Source organism: Pseudophryne corroboree, chromosome 10, assembly GCF_028390025.1.
Source record: "Pseudophryne corroboree isolate aPseCor3 chromosome 10, aPseCor3.hap2, whole genome shotgun sequence".
NCBI classification, from domain to species: Eukaryota; Metazoa; Chordata; class Amphibia; order Anura; family Myobatrachidae; genus Pseudophryne; species Pseudophryne corroboree.
The window spans coordinates 280,589,678-280,609,446 of NC_086453.1; the positions used below are offsets into that span (position 1 = coordinate 280,589,678).

At 46.5% G+C, this 19,769-nt stretch overlaps 2 protein-coding genes across 3 annotated transcripts in view; one reads left to right on the forward strand and one right to left on the reverse strand.

Annotated features, from left to right (window-relative positions):
• The window catches only part of PCSK7 (proprotein convertase subtilisin/kexin type 7), a 113,750-nt gene that overhangs the window by 84,942 nt on the left and 9,039 nt on the right, over nucleotides 1–19,769 (reverse strand). Inside the window, exons 2-7 of one of the 2 annotated variants that reach the window (XM_063943307.1) lie at nucleotides 17,142–17,620; nucleotides 11,178–11,312; nucleotides 10,811–10,976; nucleotides 9,396–9,486; nucleotides 9,193–9,247; nucleotides 8,894–9,032 (exon numbers count right to left, since the gene is read on the reverse strand). In XM_063943307.1, coding sequence (XP_063799377.1) covers nucleotides 8,894–9,032; nucleotides 9,193–9,247; nucleotides 9,396–9,486; nucleotides 10,811–10,976; nucleotides 11,178–11,312; nucleotides 17,142–17,573 — 1,018 coding nt within the window. In that variant the 5' untranslated portion in view covers nucleotides 17,574–17,620. The remainder of the gene's footprint in view (nucleotides 1–8,893; nucleotides 9,033–9,192; nucleotides 9,248–9,395; nucleotides 9,487–10,810; nucleotides 10,977–11,177; nucleotides 11,313–17,141; nucleotides 17,621–19,769) is intronic. The other variant, XM_063943308.1, reaches the window with a different exon arrangement.
• RNF214 (ring finger protein 214) overlaps nucleotides 1–19,769 on the forward strand; it is a 167,106-nt gene that overhangs the window by 70,836 nt on the left and 76,501 nt on the right. The gene's annotated exons all lie outside the window — the stretch shown is intronic.

Here is a 19,769-nt window from a genome sequence, read left to right on the forward strand (position 1 = left end):
CGAAGGGAGAGCCGTAGTGTAAAACTGGCAAGGGAGAGGTCTCTGAAAAGAGACAGCTTCCATTACCCATGCATCTGAAGTGGTCTTTAAGCAGACCCGAGTGAACTGTAGAAGTCGGCCTCCCACCCTGGGATCCTCCAGGGGAGGCCCGCCCTGTCACGCAGCAGGCTTGTCATGTTATGAAGCAGGCCGACGGGCTCCCCAGGATTATTTGGCCATGGGCTACGTGGTTTTGGGAGCACGAGATTGTCTCGGGTATGCCTAAACTTTTGCATTCCCTTGAGGCCAAAAGGAATGAAAAGTGGTACCTACGCCTTCTGTTGCACAAGGATTAGTAGTGGGGGGAAAAAAGCAGTCTTAGCAGCTGCTATTTCAGACACTATATTATTTAGATCTTCCCCAAACGTAATGTCCCAGTGGAGTACCACCAAGGTCTTTTGGAGTCCAGGTCAACTTTCCAAGACCTCAACCACAGTATGTGGCGAGCCAGGACAGACGTGGTCGACACCTTGGCTGCCATTTTTACCCGCCTCAGAGGACGCCTCCTGATCATAATAGGCAGCGGTGGTATAGTGAGACAGGTATAGTCTGGCATGTCAGATAAATCCTTAGGCAGATCTTCCTCTAATGTCTGAACCCACGCCTTATTGCAGGCCAAGAGGCAGCTATAGTGGGTCAATGAATGACTCCAGTAAGGGAGTATATAGATATCAGGCATCCCTCCACACTCTTATCTGACGGTTCCTACAGTGAGGTAACAGTGGTGATAGACAGAGTGGACGACACCACAAAGCAGGTGATGTGAGAATCCACCGCGGTGGAGTTTCCCATTTGTTACATAACTCTGCAGGGAGAGGATAGCGAGCCAAGACCCATTTTAGCAGAAGGAATGTCTTCCCTGGGTTAGGCCAGGGTTTCCGTCTGATGTCCACAATAATGATCAGAATGGGGTAATATAGTTTTAACCACCTTGCTGATGTTTAAATTTTGCCACAGTAGTGGAATCCTCATCATCAGTGATTTGAAGGATATGCTTATTAGCCTGCACTAAAGCAGGAACATCAATCTGCAAAGGAGAATCCTCATCAGTAACACAGGAATCAGTGTCTGACAGGACCATATGCTCCGCCTCGTCTTCAGATGAGACAGAGAGGTTTTTGTATTGTGAGGAGGAAGCAGGCCACTTAGAGGACCCAGAGACCCGTAGTGACCTGGTGTAAACTTCTGTCTAACCAGAGACTGACTCATTTATGCAGTTGGGTTAGACAATTTTTCCATCCAATGCGGATTAATCATAGGGACATATGAGGTGGCAATGGCACCAGTGGTCCTATAGGGGATGCTATGTGTTCCACCAGAGTACCCAGTAGGTTGGTGAACGCAGCCCAGTGGCTCCATTGCAGGTGCAGGAGCTACGGACTGATGAGGAGCATATGACATTAGTACACAGGCCATCATATAACACTCTGATAAATCCCTGGAGCCTGCTCTGCATAACGCAGGAGCTTCCACTGATTTACTGCCCTTTCTGTTAGACATTTTGTGAGAATGCAACAACAGAGCAACTTAGTATGATAAAGCCAGACAAAGTACAATACCTGTGATTAAATCAGATATTATGTGACAGAGTACACAGTAGAATATACCATATTGGATAAATGCTGTGACGCACTATATTAGCAGACCCAGATGCACCTAGCCTCTTAGGGTACAGAATATAGTGACAGTTATATCTGGGAAACACAGAGTGAAACAACACAGCAGATACAAGCACACACAGTCATATGCAATGCAGAAATTATCACAATAAAGCTGCACTGTAGTAATAAATATATATCTATATATATCACAGCGCGGTCCTAGACCGGAGCTATATATTAGAATACTTGTACAAAATATTCTATAACAGCTACACTTATTCTTAACTAACGCTGTCTGTATATAGACATGTAGAATACTCATGTGTTTGTAAAGTCAAAGCGCTGTATACAGGCGGCTTTACAAGGGAGACCTTGCCCTACAGTCCCAGAGACCAGCCGCAACTATGCTCAGAAGATGGCGCCCAGCGTCTCAGTCAGGGAGTGAGGGATGGTGTGAGGCAGCACCAGGCTGGTAAAATCTGCTCAGAGATGGCGCCCTGGACCAGGAGAGGGGCTACAGGTCAAGCGCCACCTCCCCTATGCTTGACTTCCACCCCGGGTACTGAGAGTCTTATTAAATGGGGTGTTAGTACACCTGACCTGTACTCGGACGCCCCGGTGGTCTAGTGGGATCCCTGCTCGGAGACAATGTCCACGCCAGTGCTGCAACCAGTCTCCCTAGGTTGCGGACAAAACGAGATTTAATGGCGGGTCCCGCCTGGGGAACCCTCTAACCTCCTTCCGGTAGCAGCCACGAGAACCAGGAGATCATCTGCGACTGTGTGCCTAAGCTGAAGCGTCTCCGCCGCAAGTACCCAGGAGCTGAGCTGCAGGAGTATGCGATGCTGCTTGGGAAGTGATGGAGCTTCAGTGCTGAAGTGTCAGCCCACAGAAGAAATCTTCTTAGAAGCTTTTTCAGGGTTTCCCAGTGCAGCCATCCTGTTAGGTGACCTGCTGCAGGCACCAACTCGAAACTGAGCTCCAGTGCCTGGAGGCGGGGTTTATAGGAGGGCCCAATGCATCCTGGGACAGCCTAAAGCTTTAGCCTGTTGGTGCCTCTGGATCAAGATCCACTCTACACCCCAATGTTTTCCTGTGGAAACCAATGTATCCTGCTGCAGAAATATGGGTTTCCCTGGAAAAATAAGAATTTACTCACCGGTAATTCTATTTCTTGTAGTTCGTAGTGGATGCTGGGAACTCCGTAAGGACCATGGGGAATAGACGGGCTCCGCAGGAGACTGGGCACTCTAAAGAAAAGATTAGGTACTATCTGGTGTGCACTGGCTCCTCCCTCTATGCCCCTCCTCCAGACCTCAGTTAGGGAAACTGTGCCCGGAAGAGCTGACATTACAAGGAAAGGATTTTTGGAATCCAGGGTAAGACTCATACCAGCCACACCAATCACACCGTACAACTTGTGATAACCTTACCCAGTTAACAGTATGAACAACAACAACTGAGCCTCACTCAACGGATGGCTCAGAACAATAACCCTTATTTAAGCAATAACTATATACACGTATTGCAGAAAGTCCGCACTTGGGACGGGCGCCCAGCATCCACTACGGACTACGAGAAATAGAATTACCGGTGAGTAAATTCTTATTTTCTCTGACGTCCTAGTGGATGCTGGGAACTCCGTAAGGACCATGGGGATTATACCAAAGCTCCCAAACGGGCGGGAGAGTGCGGATGACTCTGCAGCACCGAATGAGCAAACACAAGGTCCTCCTCAGCCAGGGTATCAAACTTGTAGAACTTTGCAGAGGTGTTTGAACCCGACCAAGTAGCCGCTCGGCAAAGCTGTAAAGCCGAGACACCTCGGGCAGCCGCCCAAGAAGAGCCCACCTTCCTTGTGGAATGGGCTTTTACCGATTTTGGATGCGGCAATCCAGCCGCAGAATGAGCCAGCTGAATCGTGCTACAGATCCAGCGAGCAATAGTTTGCTTTGAAGCAGGAGCACCCAGCTTGTTGGGTGCATGCAGGATAAACAGCGAGTCAGTCTTCCTGACTCCAGCCGTTCTGGAAACATATTTTCAAAGCCCTGACTACGTCCAGCAACTTGGAGTCCTCCAAGTCCCGAGTAGCCGCAGGCACCACAATAGGTTGGTTCAAATGAAACGATGATACCACCTTTGGGAGAAATTGGGGACGAGTCCTCAATTCTGCCCTGTCCATATGGAAGATCAGATATGGGCTTTTACATGACAAAGCCGCCAATTCCGACACACGCCTAGCCGATGCTAAGGCCAACAGCATGACCACTTTCCACGTGAGATATTTTAGCTCCATGGTCTTAAGTGGCTCAAACCAGTGGGATTTCAGGAAATCCAACACAACGTTAAGATCCCAGGGTGCCACTGGTGGCACAAAAGGGGGCTGAATATGCAGCACTCCCTTAACAAACGTCTGAACCTCAGGCAGTGAAGCCAGTTCTTTTTGAAAGAAAATGGATAGGGCCGAAATCTGGACCTTTATGGACCCCAATTTTAGGCCCATAGTCACCCCTGACTGTAGGAAGTGCAGGAAACGACCCAGCTGGAATTCCTCTGTAGGGGCCTTCCTGGGCTCACACCAAGCAACATATTTTCGCCATATACGGTTATAATGCTTTGCTGTCACGTCTTTCCTAGCCTTTATCAGCGTAGGAATAACTTCATCTGGAATGCCTTTTTCCGCTAGGATCCGGCGTTCAACCACCATGCCGTCAAACGCAGCCGCGGTAAGTCTTGGAACAGACAGGGCCCTTGTTGCAGCAGGTCCTGTCTGAGAGGCAGAGGCCATGGGTCCTCTGTGCGCATTTCTTGCAGTTCCGGGTACCAAGACCTTCTTGGCCAATCCGGAACAATGAGTATTGTTCTTATTCCTCTCTTTCTTACTATTCTCAGTACCTTGGGTATGAGAGGAAGAGGAGGAAACACATATACCGACTGGTACACCCACGGTGTCACTAGGCGTCCACAGCTATCGCCTGAGGGTCCCTTGACCTGGCGCAATATCTTTTTAGCTTTTTGTTGAGGCGGGACGCCATCATGTCCACCTGTGGCAGTTCCCATCGCTTTGCAATCTGTGCGAAGACTTCTTGATGAAGTCCCCACTCTCCCGGGTGGAGGTCGTGTCTGCTGAGGAAGTCTGCTTCCCAGTTGTCCACTCCCGGAATGAACACTGCTGACAGTGCTTGCACGTGATTTTCCGCCCACTGAAGAATCTTTGTGGCTTCCGCCATTGCCATCCTGCTTCTTGTGCCGCCCTGGCGGTTTACATGGGCGACCGCCGTGATGTTGTCTGACTGAATCAGCACTGGCCGGTTTCGAAGCAGGGGCTCTGCTTGACTCAGGGCGTTGTAAATGGCCCTTAGTTCCAGTATATTTATGTGTAGAGAAGTCTCCAGACTTGACCACAGCCCTTGGAAGTTTCTTCCCTGAGTGACTGCCCCCCATCCTCGGAGGCTTGCATCCGTGGTCACCAGGACCCAGTCCTGTATGCCGAACCTGCGGCCCTCGAGAAGGTGAGCACTCTGCAGCCACCACAGAAGAGACACCCTGGCCCTTGGGGACAGGGTGATCAGCCGATGCATCTGAAGATGCGATCCGGACCACTTGTCCAACAGATCCCACTGAAAGATCCTTGCATGGAACCTGCCGAAGGGAATGGCTTCGTATAAGGCCACCATCTTTCCCAGGACTCGCGTGCAGTGATGCACCGATACCTGTTTTGGTTTCAGGAAGTCCCTGACCAGAGATGCTAATTCCTGGGCCTTCTCCACCGGGAGAAACACCTTCTTCTGTTCTGTGTCCAGAATCATGCCCAGGAAAAGCAGATGCGTCGTAGGAATCAGCTGCGACTTTGGAACATTCAGAAACCAGCCGTGCTGTTGCAACACTTCCTGAGAGAGTGCTACGCTGATCAAGAAACTGCTCTCTGGACCTCGCCTTTATGAGGAGATCGTCCAAGTACGGGATAACTATAACTCCCTTCTTCCGAAGGAGTATCATCATTTCGGCTATTACCTTGGTAAATATCCTCGGTGCCGTGGACAGGCCAAACGGCAACGTCTGGAACTGGTAATGACAGTCCTGTACCATAAACCTGAGGTACTCCTGGTGAGGTGGGTAAATGGGGACATGCAAGTAAGCGTCCTTGATGTCCAGCGACACCATAAAATCCCCCTCTTCAAGGCTTGCAATAACCGCTCTGAGCGATTCCATTTTGAACTTGAATTTCTTTATATAAAAGTGTTCAAGGATTTTAAATTCAGAATGGGTCTCACCGAACCGTCCGGTTTCGGTACCACAAACATTGTGGAATAGTAACCCCTTCCCTGTTGAAGGAGGGGGACCCTGATAATCACTTGCTGGAGGTACAGCTTGTGAATTGCCGCCAGTACTACCTCCCTTTCCATGGGGGAAGCTGGCAAGGCTGATTTGAGGTAACGGCGGGGGGGAGTCGCTTCGAATTCCAGCTTGTATCCCTGAGATACAATTTGTACAGCCCAGAGATCCACCTGTGAGCGAACCCACTGGTTGCTGAAGTTTCGGAGACGCGCCCCCACCGCACCTGGCTCCGCCTGTGGAGCCCCAACGTCATGCGGTGGACTTAGTGGAAGCAGGGGAGGACTTTTGTTCCTGGGAACTGGCTGCATGGTGCAGCTTCTTACCTCTACCCCTGCCTCTGGCAAGAAAGGATGCGCCCCTGACCCTCTTGCCTTTTTGAGAACGAAAGGACTGCATTTGATAATACGGTGCTTTCTTAGGCTGTGAGGAAACCTGAGGCAAGAAAGTCGACTTTCCAGCTGTCGCTGTGGACACGAGGTCCGATAGACCGTCCCCAAACAATTCCTCACCCTTATAAGGCAAAACCTCCATGTGTTTTTTAGAATCAGCATCTCCTGTCCATTGCCGAGTCCATAAGACCCTCCTGGCAGAAATGGACATAGCATGAATTCTAGAGCCCAGCAGGCAAATGTCCCTCTGAGCATCCCACATATATAAGACGACGTCTTTTATATGGCCCAGGGTTAGCAAAACAGTATCCCTGTCGAGGGAATCTATGTCGTCCGACAGAGTATCTGTCTATGCTGCTACAGCACTACACATCCAGGCTGAAGCAATAGCAGGTCTCAGTTGAGTACCAGAGTGTGTATACACTGACTTCAGGATAGCTTCCAGCTTTCTATCCGCAGGCTCCTTTAGGGCGGCCGTATCCTGAGACGGCAGGGCCACCTTTTTAGATAAGCGTGTCAGTTTATTTAATTCATCAGATGGGGGAAAAGTCACTGGCTGCTTTTTCTCCCCAAACATATAAACCCTCTTGGTATTAACAGGGTTAATCTCAGAAATGTGTAATACATCTTTCATTGCAATAATCATGTATCGGATGGCCTTGGTCATTTTAGACTGTAAATGTGCCTCATCATCGTCGACACTTGAGTCGGACTCCGTGTCGACATCTGTGTCAACCATCTGAGATAGAGGGCGTTTATGAGTCCCTGACGGTTACTGAGTCGCCTGGGCAGGCGCGGGCTGAGACCCCGGCTGTCCCAAGGCTGCAGCGTCATCAAACCTTTTATGTAAGGAGCTTACATTGTCGTTTAAGACCTTCCACATATCCATCCAATCAGGTGTCGGCCCCGACGGGGGCGACACCACACTTATCTGCCCTTGCTCCGCCTCCACGTAACCCTCCTCATCAAACATGTCGACACAGCCGTACCGACACACCGCACACACACAGGGAATGCTGAGACTGAGGACAGGACCCCACAAAGTCCTTTGGGGAGACAGAGAGAGAGTATGCCAGCACACACCACAGCGCTATATAACACAGGGATTTTCACTTATAATAAGTGATTACCCAATAGCTGCCTTATATGTTTTATTTGCGCCTAAATTTATGTGCCCCCCCTCTCTTTTTTACCCTTCTTGTACCTGGATACTGCAGGGGAGAGCCTGGGGAGCTGCTTCCAGCGGAGCTGTGAAGAGAAAATGGCGCTGGTGTGCTGAGGAAGAAGGCCCCGCCCCCTCAGTGGCGGGCTTCTGTCCCGCTTTCTGTGTAAAAAAATGGCGGGGGTTTTTACATATATACAGTGCCAGACTGTATATATGTATTTTTATTGCCAAAAGGTACTTCAATTGCTGCCCAGGGCACCCCCCCCCCCCCCCAGCGCCCTGCACCCTACAGTGACCGGAGTGTGTAAGTGTGCTGGGAGCAATGGCGCACAGCTGCGGTGCTGTGCGCTACCTTAAATGAAGACAGGAGTCTTCTGCCGCTGATTTCGTCGTCTTCAAGCTTCTGTTCTTCTGGCTCTGCGAGGGGGACGGCGGCGCGGCTCCGGGAACGGACGATCGAGGACAGGTGCCTGTGTTCGAACCCTCTGGAGCTAATGGTGTCCAGTAGCCTAAGAAGCACAAGCTAGCTGCAAGCAGGTAGGTTTGCTTCTCTCCCCTTAGTGCCACGTAGCATTGAGTCTGTTGCCAGCAGAAGCTCACTGAAAATAAAAAACCTAATAATACTTTCTTTACTAGTAAGCTCAGGAGAGCCCACTAGGAGCACCCAGCTCTGGCCGGGCACAGATTCTAACTGAGGTCTGGAGGAGGGGCATAGAGGGAGGAGCCAGTGCACACCATATAGTACCTAATCTTTTCTTTAGAGTGCCCAGTCTCCTGCGGAGCCCGTCTATTCCCCATGGTCCTTACGGAGTTCCCAGCATCCACTAGGACGTCAGAGAAAGCAGGCACGACGTCAGAGAGGAGCATTTGCGCTTCATTTTAGTGGTTTGAAAACACATGACCTGTACTGGGTATGTCATGCTTGTTGTATGGTGTATACCCTGCAATAAACGGCTTACACGGTACAATGGATAATGTTAGTAATAGGATTAGAACTACACAAAGCTAAATGTCCCACAGGTCTGCCCTGGCCAGCAATGTTGCTATCTAGATCGCTGCCTAACTAGCTGTAATGTACAGACACTTGTGATGTCAGATATATTATACCCCTTTCACACCGCCAGCTTTGAACACGGGTTATTGCACATGAGCGCGCATAACCAGTGTTGTTGTGCGGTGTAAAAGGGCCTTAGTCTTATTTGTACAAGCAGTTGTGGGAATGTGCTCGCAAGTAATAATCTATCTGATAAACTATAAGGCAGTGGCCATCTGCCTGCCAGGGACCTTCCAGCAGCTTATACAGCTGCACTTGTTATAAAGTGTGTTCATTTGCAAAATTAAAAAGCAACAAGTAGATTTACCTATAGTTACAGTGTAGATAGAGTTGGCGTATCCATCATAGTTACAGTTATCGTTGTACCGGCCTCCGTTACCACTGGCAACAACGAAAATACTCCCAAAACCTTTCCGTCCAGCAATGACACCGTGTTGAAGTGCAGCCTACAGATGAAGACACAAAGTCAGTATGACATCTGTGTGTAACAAACGATTAGTATATACAGGCAGAAAAATGATACAGCCATTTATATGGCAAAGCCAATGGCACATTTCTTCCCTGCATTCTGGGCTAATGATACAGAGGAATAAAAGCAGTCAGTACCTTGCCCAGCTGATGAGGTCCATCCACAGTCTTCCCATCGTCGTCAGGACCCCAGCTACGAGAGAAAACATGCACAGTCACTAATATGCACATTCACGCCCAGAGATGGTTTTGATTCAATATTAAGCGTAAACCGATATTTGCATATGCGCATGATGTAAACAAATATGGTGCAACCAGAAGTATGGTGTGTAATAATCTACCTGCAGCTGTAGATATCATTGATCTGATAGTGTTTGTTGAACGCAATTGCCTCCATGCTGTCTGTGAGAGGCCCGTCGAGAACTCTGATCCCTGAAAAAACAGGCATGTGTGTTACAAATGACAATGTGTTGAAATAGCGCCAGCCAGAGAGAAGCTGAAGGCAGATGTGACAAGATATAAACAGCTCAGGAGGGGGAATTGCATTTATGGAAAACATGAAAATCTTAGGAAACATTGGTCAGAGTACTGATAACAACTGGATATAGAGCTGATAGTATGTGGCACAGTCTTTAGCAGGTGAAAATACCACTTTATTATTAGTAAGTGGCGCATTATTAGATGGTGTCTATAGCTGAATAAAGCAATATTATCAGCAGAATACTTCAAGTTTGAATTGGTGGGCTGCTGTGGAGTCATATGCATGCCAGGCTTCGTAATGTAAAACACCCAATTTTCTCTGAGCGTGCCCAGAAAAGCAGCAGCATGCATATGCTCCTATGCAGATTTATGTGAAACTAACAAATACAGCTGGAGCGGTGGGATGTGGTAGAGGCCTTACAGCATAAGCCAAGTAGAGTAAGGCCAGTACTGACGGGAGAGATATGTGCTGAGCGAACTTAAAACAGACCGCTCAGCACACATCTCTCCCCCAGCTCAGCATAGCTCTATGTGCTGAGCGAGGGGGAAGGGGATGACGGGGGGAAGGGGGGGCGCTCACTTCACACAGCGCTGAAGTGAGCGACCCCCTAAATTGAGCCTGCATGCAGGCTCAACCTAGCACCGGCGATAGCGATGCGAAGCCCTATCGCTGGGGACATACACATGGCAATCTAGTCAGATCTCTCCGTGTGTAATCCCATTTAAGGGCCTCTCTGCTTGAGTGAAAGCAGTGGCAGACCTGCACAGAGACATAGCTATATCAGGAAGTGTCTGTGAGCAGGTGAGGGCAAACACACTAGCACATTGTTTCCGATGTGGTCGATTGCAGATTCAGCTCCGATGCAGACAGGGGCTTCTCTGCATTGCTCATGCATTATGATTTTGTGAGCATATATCAGCAAGCTGTGTCTTAAGGGGCATTCTTGTTTCTATTTATACACAATGAGAGTTGTTTCTTCTGTATTAAGGGTTTGTCTTTATTTTAATCACACGTAATAGCAACAGGGCTTTCGCCTAAAAAAATATATTCTAGAAACGTAAGTGGGGTTACCTTTAGTGTGCTGGACTTAAACTGGGTTGACAGGCTATGGTGCAGAGTTGCACACATCCTACAGTTTTTCCAACATTGCATGTACACATAACTGTACTTGTTTTCAATTACACAGTTCATGCCTTTGCCAGCAAATAGGTCCAACTGTGCCCGAGCCCCTGTGTGGGCAATTGAGGCCCTAGGCCTTATGTCCCAGTCACACACCTGCAATTCTGCTGCCATACGCCACGCCAACTGCACAGAAGCTATTGTTAGGTACTGCAGCAATCTCTCCAGCACAGCGGGTACCATGGTGGTTATCACCATAGCCATCTGGATGTGGCATGGGGTCTGGGTCATTGGAATTAAGATCATAGCTGCCTTCGGGGCTCTGCAGGAAAGAAAATGCAAGTTAGAATTAACTCTCTCTATATGGCCCCTTTTCTGCATAATACCACATTAACAATCATCATCCTGTGACTCTCTCTTGTCCATTTCCAGAGTCAAAGTTCTCTGCAGTCTATCACCCTTACCCTACCCCACACAGTACAACCCCCAGCGTGCCTTCACCCCCTGTCATGCAAATGCTCACATAGTTTGGCTGAATGTCCTGAATAGTGTGCTGGATACCATCATCCACAACCACCACAGTAACCCCCTGGCCAGTCACATTTCTCTCCCATACACCGGTAACATTAATATCCATTCCAGGGCTACGGGCATTGTGCTGCAGAAGAAACAATAACTGGTTAATAGGACAGTCACATGACAGTTAGATGATATAATGCACATGCGAGGAGTTAAATACATAAAAGGTAACTGCTTAAGGGAGCATCACACAAAACACAGTGCAAGTATGTACAGTGTGGAGAAAAGACATAATTCACATACATACACATATCATTTATAGACATATGCTCCTCTGGTCAGTCACCACCCGTACCGCCATGTCTGGTTGTAGTTATAAGGCAATTATTACTTTGTCAATACACAGGTAAATATCCTCTATAAACTCCAGTAAAAGTATGAGTTTAACAAGCAAATACTTTATCTGTATTACAAAGCAATACAATTAGATTATCTTTTCTTAGAATGCTAGTCTTAACAAAATGAAAGAAAACAAGGTGTTAACTACATGTATATGTAACAGACTAATGTTCTATATGAGGACTAGGATTTTGCACTATAAAACGGACCAAGAATTGAGTAATTGAAATAGCCTATTAAATGGATTAAGGAATTTTGTATTTACCATTAAATTCATTTCTCCAAGTTAAATTCGGTGAACTGAACGCCAAATTATAAATTTGTCTGTACTCTAGCTCCTCCCCTCCATCACAGGTGCGCCTTTTCACAAATACCAAGGGATAAAACAGACACAGCCAAACTCCCAACCATAGCAAAGTGAAAGAGGCATGAGAACGCAGTGCCCCTCACCCCTCCAAAGAAACTTAAAGGACATGGATCTAATAGAAAGTACAAAAATCCTAACAGTACGACGGAGACGCCATTCTCACGCTGCCCAGGATGTGCTCACTCATTTGATAGAGCAGGCCAAAAAGTTAACTGGAACCTAAAGGCTTTATAGCCGTAATCCAACATGCCATCTACATACATCATGAAACTCTAGCCAAATCCAGCAGGTAGAGAGAGTGAGAAACCTCCCTTCCAAATGCCAGATCCCATTACAGAAAAATACACATGGTTCCCAAGCTTGCGTTACCTTGTGTCAGTGGAAAGGCCGTCACATCATTTACCAGGTGACTCCACCTTTCTATAATCTGGTTGATGACCACTGGATGGAAGGATTAATGGCATGCTGGCTGAGGAAGCTGGCCTCATTGTTAGCCATATTTTTATAAATAACTGCTGAGGTGTCCTTCACAGGCCAGTTCAGCCAGTGAATTTTGGAGCTACTGGATGCCCCTTACTGGTTAGTATATTCCACAGCTGTGGCACTGTCTGAATGAGAATGGGACTCCCCACCAAAATAAACCCATTTCCAGCAGGTAGTTAGTGCTGGATCGAGGTCAAGAATATTAATGGGTAGCGTAACATGTGTAGGACGTCAGGCACTGCAGTCTGAGTTACAGTGTCAGTGCTGCCACGTCGTACCGGCTGGTATCTGTGACACAAGTTTCTGGTTCCATATGGAAGTGTGTGGGGGGGGGTGCAGGGGGAGGTCCAACTAAGATTTGGTCTCTTTAGCTACCCCGGATAGGTGACTAGATTACAGGCTAATGTAGAAAGGCTAGCCACGAAGAGGCACCGCTTCTAACCTGATACTCTGCCCACACATCCAAGAAATGTGGGACGAAGAATACAACCACTTATCCATGTACATCCAGTGAGTACACTGTCAGTTTTAATAGGCAGGAGTAAAACGATGATCAACATGCCTACATCAATAGGTCATAAGTAAAAAAGATGTTCTAACTACTCCTAATTGTTTGAGCAACTTTTGAATCATTTAGCAATATACAGGGAATAGTGCATAAAGCATTTTGTGAAAACCCAAGTGTTTCCTGCATTATACCCTATAAAAGGTCATCTTGGTACAGTATCCCATTCTGTTCTCCATAGAACTGCCCAGATTCCCTTGTATCCCTCAAAAAATTGAGAAAGCTGTGATGCATGATCAGGGATTTTGGATGGTTGTTCTGCAAATATGGTGGTCCAAACGTCTGCGACAGTGGATACTAAAGAACCCCTTGAAGGATCGTAATAATAGCAAGTGCCATTTCTCACCCAGATTTCCCTGGATGGAGAGATGCCGTCTGCACATTGGGGGTAATTCCAAGTTGATCGCAGCAGGAAATTTTTTAGCAGTTGGGCAAAACCATGTGCACTGCAGGGGAGGCAGATTTAACATGTGCAGATAGAGTTAGATTTGGGTGTGGTGTGTTCAATCTGCAATCTAAATTGCAGTGTAAAAATAAAGCAGCCAGTATTTACCCTGCACAGAAACAAAATAACCCACCCAAATATAACTCTTTCTGCACATGTTATATCTGCCTCCCCTGCAGTGCACATGGTTTTGCCCAGTTGCTATCAAAAATCCTGCTGCGATCAACTTGGAATTACCCCCATTAGCAGGCTTGAAATGTGTACGTTTTGCCACCACCGTCTGTTAGACCCTTTGTTGTCTTTAAGAACAAAAAGTGTGAAAACTCTAGCCCTGACGTTTGGCTTGACTGGGAAGGAAGACCTCCTCTCACATGGCCTACCTACCAGGAGTTAAGCCAGAATGGCTGCCATGTTAATGCTGATATTCTGTACAAGCAGAGACCTGCTTCAAAATCAACTCTTACACCACCTTCGTATGGTCCATTAAGGGCAACAGTTCTAATCTTCCAAAAGAAAATCAACAACTTGTTCAGCTCACTTCCTACCTCTTAACTACCAAATGACCCCTAGGTCAGGCCTTAGCAATATACCAGCAGTGGTTACCCCAATTTAATTCCATTTTTGTCTTCCATGCTGTCTATCAAGAATACAGTGATTGGAAAAGTAGAAAGTGGTACATGAGCAAGGCAGGCAATGGAGGAAGTAGAGCCATGCACTGTGTAACACAAAACAGACCCCTGCCAGAGCTCAGCCAAATGAGTACATTGCCTTTTGTACCAGGTCAGCTTCTACTGACCTCTGGTAATTATAGATTGGTCAAACAGCTATCACCATTTCCTTAAAACTCTCTCTGTTGGAGGAGTTACAGTCTAAGGGGTCTATTCATGAAGCAGTGAAAAGTGAGCAGAAGTGAGCCAGTGGAGAAGTTGCCCATGGCAACCAATCAGTTGCTCCGTACAATTTTATAGTATGCAAATTATAAATGTTAATTCAATGCTGATTGGTTGTGATGGGCCACTTCTCCACTGGCTCACTTCTCCACACTTTTCACTGCTACATGAATAGACCCCTTTGTCTGGATCAGAATCCACTATGTAGTGACCTTTGTCTACGGGAAAAAACAGTTTGCTTACCTCTATAGGACATACTGCACAGCACTGCTAAACAAAGGATGGACTGTTTAATGAACCTTCTGATGAAACCGTTTGTATGAGTTGACGGAGAAACGCATAAAGGACCACTCACACTGCCTGCATATCATCAAACCGGAGAATTTGACCAAGCAACACCCGCTAAAGCCCATAGCGGAGAGTCCCCGGGGACTTTTTCATCTACCTCCGCTAACACTTTGAAAGATTGGGCCAGTTACAGACAGCTTGTAAACGCTGGGACTGTACCAACACGAGGGGTGAGAATAGCTACGGCGGCAGGGAGGTGGTAGCACAGCGCACGCTCTGCGGGCATTACTTGGAACTCATAACATGCATACAATGCTTACTACTACTCAATAACCATTTTGGAACTATTGTTGATATTACCTCCAAGTTGCTCAGTAGCATCTTAACCTGTGGAGCCACACATGAATGGTATTTGACCTATATGTGGACACTACATCTGCTTGGTGTGGTAAATATCTGTGCAGTGCGTTGGTGAAAATCAGTGTTTATAATGGTTTCGTACATATTAACCATTTGATAAACAATAGTCTTTTATGAATACAGTTTTATTTAAGCGCCTCCTATTGATATTTTATATCTATTTGTTTTCCATTTAAACCAGAGTACTGCAGAGCACTCTATGGGAGCTGCATTATATTACCATAATTTTAAAGGTGACCCATTTGATACTATTTTTTTGTTCAGAGCGCCTGATTTGATAATTATATGTTTAATGAACTGTGCCACTATCACGTTCATTTGCGACTAGTGTGGAATTCCCAGAATCCCTTGATCTGGAAAATGGCCCATTGTCCGACATGACCCAGACAACAGATACAAAACAGAAAGCTGCAGACACAATCCAAGTGAGAGACTGAACTAAGAGACATTGAATATTAACATTTACTAGTGGAATGACAGTACCCAGAAACTAACTAACGTTAATACTAAGTGTTCATTCTACCACCCTGCTCCCAATCAGGAGGGTATATTTTAATGTTGAAGGGCAAAATCTTATAAGTGATGTATTGGTATAGTAGCTGTAGCGATATATCACATCTCCAATTTTGCCCTTCAAAATTAAAATATGCCCTCCTCACTGATTAGGTGCAGGGTGCTAGTACGAATCAGTAAAATGCAGAGTACAGTGACATAACACAGTAACTAAGTCAGTAATCAATATCAACAACATATAGAGAGCAGTCTGACCAGTGACTGTTGCTAAATAAGTCTGTACTCCATATGACATATTAAAGATAAAAAGAGTCTCACATTCAGAGCAGGATCAGGAATCACCAGCACTGTCTGGCAGACTTTCTAAAGGTGCATACACACTGAGCTATTTTCCCTGTGCCAGCGATGTCCACAGTGGGGTGAAGCACTTTCTAGAGTAGGAGACTGTGGAAAGTGCTTCACTCAACTGTGCAAACAGTCCAATGAACGGCGGCGGCTAGCAATGATGCGGGAGCGCGCATCAGCGCTCAACTCTAGCCCATAAACACAGGACGAATTTGAGCTCAAAGTAGCTCAAAATGCCAAAAGGGAGCTACTTTGAGCTCAAAATCATCCAGTGTGTATGGGCCTTAAATCAGGTGATGCCAACGGAATAAAAAAAAATAAAAAATCCAAGCATGGATTTAGGGAGAGTCTCCTTAGTAGACAGTTGGGCTTAGCTTAAGTAGCATCCATCTGATCACTGCGATCCTTCAAGGCCTTCAGGCCTGCTGCTGGGGTGGCCCAGAGCTAGCCACACATTCAGCACCCTATACAGGAGAGACTGGGGCTCACTAGGCAGGGCTCTCCTAGAACAATCATCGGGTGCCCAGTGACCATCTGACACCTTCAGAAAACTAGACACCACACCAGAAGACAGTGCTGAGGTACGCAACAATGATGCTTATGCTTGCTCCCATGGAGCATCCCCCTCCCCCCAGAGAGAATAAAACTGGATTCTTGACCTGGCAATAAGGGGTGACCTACTCCAGGGGCATTAAAATAAATAAGTAAATACAAATCTGAGCAACCAACTGTGGTGGAAGGGTATAGAGGGGAGGACAAGTTTGCAGTTTGACATTTAGAGACAGAGTTAGGAGCAAAAAAAGAAAAAAAGGGAGCGGACCAGGGGCATTTTGGCCCTGGAACAAACCATGTTGCAATGCAAAGTGAGCAAATACATTTATTGTGTTTGCATGTACGGAAAAAAACCAACAACTTTTTTATGTACGGAACATATACTGGGTAGCTTGGTTGAAAAATAAATGACTGCAGCAGCGCAAGAGCTGCCTAAGTCACGCTGATAAATGCTTTGGAACACATAACCGGATATAAGTGCTACCAACACTCTGTTCCATTATTTCTACAAAGAATGCAGACCAAGCATGAAGAAGCACACTGTTTGTTTGCACATAATGAAACAGCTTGCGTGTGCGAGTGGTGTATGTGGCATGTACACAGTTTATAAGATCAGAAAACAGTCTCTGCACAAAGAGGAGGCATGGAAAGAATAACCTCATAGCACATACGCTCATACTTGCAGAGGATCATGGTCTCACCAAATGCCATTGCAGAGGGTACTTGGGGTCATTAAAGTGCAAGCTCCTTTTGGATCTTTTCAGTAGCTTTTGTTCTGAGAACCACCTCACACTGTCATGTTGTGTGAAACAGTCATGGGCTTTCCTCCGAACATCCTCCCGGTCCTGCCCACCGCCCATGTATGCAAACAGGTAATGGTCTCTTAGCTCTCCAATAACACCTCGGTTCTCCAGCCCTGCAGTATGTGAAAGTTCTTCGGCTAGAGCATCCAACTCCTCTCTCCGTCCAGAGCCTTGAGAGGGGTCCAGACGGACAGCCCAGGTCAGCTCTTCCCCTGCATGAGTGGCATCAATGTTGGGGTGAGAGCTGGCAGCATGTGTCGGAGGCGAGAGGAAGACGGCCCAAGTGAAAAGTAGGCAAAGGCACATATGGGTAATGGAAAACTGATACATTGTGATGGCCCATTACACAAGAAGCAACCCACCGGGGGCATTGGGACCTGGGGGAAAAAAGAAAAAAAAAAAAGAAGAAGAAGTACAGCATTATTAGTAGGATGATACTGCCACTGCCCATAGAATAGATTATAATACAGTACTCCTGTTTACATTGCATGAAAATAACAATTAAGACTCAGATTATTATTCCCACAGTCACAATTTATAGTATGAATCCAGTTCTTGCATGACATATGTATAAAAAAGACTACTAAAAGAAAGCAACAAAACACATCATTAGCTGTATAGGAGGCCCTTGGGCAAGTGAATAGCTCATACTCCATTAAAATAATCTTAACTTACTACTGTAGTAAACAGGGCTGAAAGAATAATTAAATCTTCCTGTCAGGCAGAAGCAGTAAGATAAGTGGGATGGTCAGGAGCAGAACATTAAATACCGGGAGGAATGAGGTAGGGCCTGATAGGGATGCAAGTGGCCTTATTAGCGGAAGCCAGACTTACTACCTTATGCTAACACCAGTATCCACAGGGCTTAGAGCAGGAAACCGTACTGCCTACTATTCTTCCATCCGCAAATGGCATAATTAGTATAGGTACTTGGACCTGCCCTTTGCTCTACATGTGACTCAGACTAGCACTTTCTTACGTGTTACCATAGCATTGTCGCCCAGAAGTGCTCATTTCACACAAAGAGTGATCCGGCAAACGCAATTACTGGAGATGAGCAAAGATGCGTAAGTTTGCTTCCACGCATTTTGCTAAAAACCACTATTTGAGGCTGTATAACTAACTGCACCGGAATCAGAATAAGGCCCTTAGGACCTTATTTAATGAGGATTGCAGTTTCTGCTAAAAAGCAGTTGCTGCGATCAAATAGTTTGCCACCCAGAAATACAGGTGAAACTCCAAAAATTAGAATACCGTGCAAAAGTTCATTTATTTCAGTAATTCAACATAAAAAAGGTTAAAGTAATATATTATATAGACTTATTACAGGTAAAGTGAGATATTTCAAGCCTTAGTTATAATTTTGATTGTGGTTTACAGCTTAAGAAAACCCCAAATACAAAAATAAGATTTTACTTACCGGTAAATCTATTTCTCGTAGTCCGTAGTGGATGCTGGGGACTCCGTAAGGACCATGGGGAATAGACGGGCTCTGCAGAAGACATGGGCACTTTAAGAAAGAATTTAGATTCTGGTGTGCTCTGGCTCCTCCCTCTATGTCCCTCCTCCAGACCTCAGTTAGAGAAACTGTGCCCGGAAGAGCTGACAGTACAAGGAAAGGATTTGGGAATCCAGGGTAAGACTCATACCAGCCACACCAATCACACCGTATAACTTGTGATAACTTTACCCAGTCAACAGTATGAACAATAACAGAGCATCAGATAAACTCTGATGCAACTATAACATAACCCTTATTTAAGCAATAACTATATACAAGCATTGCAGAAGAAGTCCGCACTTGGGACGGGCGCCCAGCATCCACTACGGACTAAGAGAAAATAAGATATTACTTACCGGTAAATCTATTTCTCGAACGTCCTAGTGGATGCTGGGGACTCCGTAAGGACCATGGGGATTATACCAAAGCTCCCAAACGGGCGGGAGAGTGCGGATGACTCTGCAGCACCGAATGAGCAAACACAAGGTCCTCCTCAGCCAGGGTATCAAACTTGTAAAACTTTGCAAAGGTGTTTGAACCTGACCAAGTAGCCGCTCGGCAAAGCTGTAATGCCGAGACCCCTCGGGCAGCCGCCCAAGAAGAGCCCACCTTCCTTGTGGAATGGGCCTTAACTGATTTAGGCAGCGGCAACCCTGCCGCAGAATGAGCCTGCTGAATCATGTTACAGATCCAGCGAGCAATAGTTTGCTTTGAAGCAGGCGCCCCAAGCTTGTTGGAAGCATACAGGATAAACAGCGACTTAGTTTTCCTGACTCTAGCCGTTCTGGCCACATAAACCTTCAAAGCCCTGACCACATCCAGTAACTCGGAATCCTCCAAGTCACGAGTAGCCACAGGCACCACAATAGGTTGGTTCAAATGAAAAGCTGATACCACCTTAGGGAGAAATTGGGGACGAGTCCTCAATTCTGCCCTGTCCATATGGAAGATCAGATAGGGGCTTTTACAAGACAAAGCCGCCAATTCTGACACACGCCTAGCCGAAGCTAAGGCCAATAGCATGA